Source organism: Olea europaea, chromosome 20 (assembly GCF_002742605.1).
Source record: "Olea europaea var. sylvestris chromosome 20, O_europaea_v1, whole genome shotgun sequence".
NCBI classification, from domain to species: Eukaryota; Viridiplantae; Streptophyta; class Magnoliopsida; order Lamiales; family Oleaceae; genus Olea; species Olea europaea.
In genome coordinates, this window is record NC_036256.1 from 11,107,427 (window position 1) to 11,110,270 (window position 2,844).

At 35.0% G+C, this 2,844-nt stretch overlaps 1 protein-coding gene across 1 annotated transcript; it reads left to right on the top strand.

Moving 5' to 3' along the window:
* Positions 1-625: 625 nt before the first annotated feature.
* On the top strand, positions 626-2,643 carry LOC111369614 (dof zinc finger protein DOF2.1-like). Its single transcript, XM_022991195.1, has 2 exons — positions 626-878; positions 1,767-2,643. Exons 1-2 carry the CDS (start codon positions 846-848, stop codon positions 2,601-2,603), a joined length of 870 nt encoding a protein of 289 aa, XP_022846963.1. The 5' UTR covers positions 626-845; the 3' UTR covers positions 2,604-2,643.
* The last annotated feature ends 201 nt before the right edge of the window (positions 2,644-2,844 follow it).

Below are 2,844 nucleotides of genomic sequence, written 5' to 3' on the forward strand. Positions count from 1 at the left end.
TGAGAATTAATTTTTTGACCGTTAAAAAAAAAATGGGTTCTACTTGTGAGGAAAGAAGTAAAAAATGACAGCCGAAATAGTGAAATAACGATAAAAAAAATTGCTGCCAAACGAGAGTTTAATTCTTTTAGGGTAGGGGCCAGGGCGTACATTAGAATATCCCTAAGCCCGACAAATAGGCAAGTTCTCACCAAAATTGGTTAGCTCAATTGATATCAGAATTCAATTAAATATCATTTAAGGGAATGTCATGCGTTCGAATTCTAGAGATGAGATAGAAATTCGTGAGGAATTAGATTGACATTCGTTTTAAATTTGTTACTTTAACACATGATCATTTACTTTTTCTAAACCGATGTCTACTCCACATTTACTATGAAGTGAATAATGCTGTTGGACCCAAATGTGCAAATTAATAACTGAAGGAAAATAAATACTAATTTGAATTTGATAAGCAACCGCGTTTTTGCTTATTTACCCGATGTATTGGGACAAAAGTGCGTCGTATTGTACGAAGGTAGGGACCACAGTAATCAGTGGGCCCGCTTTTGGTTGCCTTCCCACGACAGAATTGTCTTCATATGTACTGAGATTGCTTCTCCTGACGTGCCATTGCTTCGTATACATACAATACATATGTAACTGTAATCATTACATATTCTTCCATATCTATATATAAATATATGTATGTAGAGGCTGCTAGAGAGAGCTGTCAAGTATTGTGCATGACTCCATAACCCTCTTTGTTTCTTGAATTCCTTTGACAAAATTCTTCATATCTCTTCACTGTAAATCGAATCAATCCCAGAGAATTTGAAATTCAGTGTTGATCAGTTTTTGCATGGATGGATTCTTCAAGTGCACAGAAACATCACCAGGTGGGATTGAATTAGTACTAAAGTATAAAATGATTGTACTTTGCAGAGTGTTTTTAGTGTATTTTTTTCTTTTCCTTCGACTTTTGGAATGATTTAGGGTTCTTGGTCTGGCCAAAACTATATATATAAAAGTTGATCGGGAAGAAAAAATTTCTGGGTTTTTGTTCATATCTTCACTTTGTTGTTCTGCCTCAGTTATAAATTTGTAGAATTTCCAGTCTTTTGGGACACAGAATTACTATGAATTTTGTTGATTCTTTGAATTACAGATTTTTTTATTTTTAATTTTTTTTAATATCTAGTTGGATTTAAGGATTTCTTTTGGCCTTCCATTCCAATTTCATGAGAACATAGTTAAAATTTTAAAAAGATCACAAAGAAAAATCCTAATCTTGATTGTGTTCTTGAGTACTCTCCTTTAAATCTTCATTTTACCTTTTCCCATCCCCAATTTCCAAAGCAATCTTGTTAGTGGCATAATTATTCCCCATTTTGGTCAAAGATACATGTGAGACTTAGGCCTCCACTTTCTAACAATTGACATGAAACATTTTATCCCATTCCCCCAAACATTAATCTAAGTTATGATATTGGGCTACTTTACTTGAAAATAAAAAAAAAACAAACTGATTTTTTTATTTTTTTTATTTATTTTTTTCAAATTATCTATTTTATACACTCAAATCACCCTAAAACTGATATTTTTTTTTTCACTTATACATGTATACATTTTACATACCAGTTTTGGATTTCTATAATGATTAGCAGGACATACTGGATGGTACGGTGCAATTAACTGGATTTTAACTTCATTTTCTTTATTAATTTAGTCAACTAATATGGATTATCACACAATTATTAATTTATTATTATTTTTTTGTTTTTTAGGAAATGGGTTCCCAAACACTAGAAGGCATGTTAGTATGCACAAAACCACAGCAAGAAAAGAAACCAAGGCCTGCTGAACAAGCCCTGAAATGCCCTAGATGTGAATCTACAAACACCAAGTTCTGCTATTACAACAATTACAGTCTTTCCCAGCCAAGGTACTTCTGTAAATCATGCAGGAGGTATTGGACTAAAGGTGGAACATTGAGAAATGTTCCAGTGGGTGGAGGGTGCAGGAAGAACAAGAGATCATCGTCATCGTCGTCCTCAAAGAGGAGTCAAGATCAACCAATCACGACGAAACCAAGCCCGGCCCTCCCACCACCTTTATCATCATATGCTCAATATTCCTGCAGTGATCTCAATCTTGCAATTGCTAATCTTCAAAAGGGACAATTTGGGTTCGATGATTCCCATGATTTTACAATGTTAATTAGTTCTAACATCTTGGGACATTGTGGGTTTCTTGGAAATTCAGGTGTCAACACCTGTGTTCCATTTGCATCTGCTGAGGTTTTTGAAGGTCATGGATTTCTTGATAGCACCTCAAATGGATTTTACCATGGATTAGGGAGTGGAAACATAGGACAATACGAAAATGGTAGCCGGGGATTGAATTTTAGTGAAGAAATGGGATCAATCCCTTATCAGGGTTCAACCACAGCATCAACTGCAGTCACAGCAGTGAAGCAAGAAATGCAGAATGCAAGAGAATTAGGTGATAGCAGCAAGGCATTATGGGGATTTCCATGGCAAGTTGGTGGGGACGGAAACATGGGGGAGTTACATGGAATTGGCTCATCTTGGCATGGACTTCTCAATAGCCCTCTCATGTAAAAGATTCTACAACTCACCTGGAAAATTAATCTATGTCCCTGCTAGGAAATTGACATTGATTTTTGATATCATAGTCTTCCATTTCTCAACACTTGAAACTCTGCCAAGTGCCAACTGTACTTGAAATTGGCAGTATTGGTTGCATCAACATCATATTCATATTTAATCCAAAGGGTTGGAATCTCAAAATATTCTTTGATGATTGTTTCTTGTTTTTTAGGTAGATTGTTATTAATACTAT

Coding starts and splice junctions, on each gene's coding strand:
- LOC111369614 (XM_022991195.1), top strand. CDS start 846: ATGGATTCTTCAAGTGCACAGAAACATCACCAG. Junction 879..1,766: donor GTGCACAGAAACATCACCAG/GTGGGATTGAAT, acceptor TTTGTTTTTTAG/GAAATGGGTTCCCAAACACT.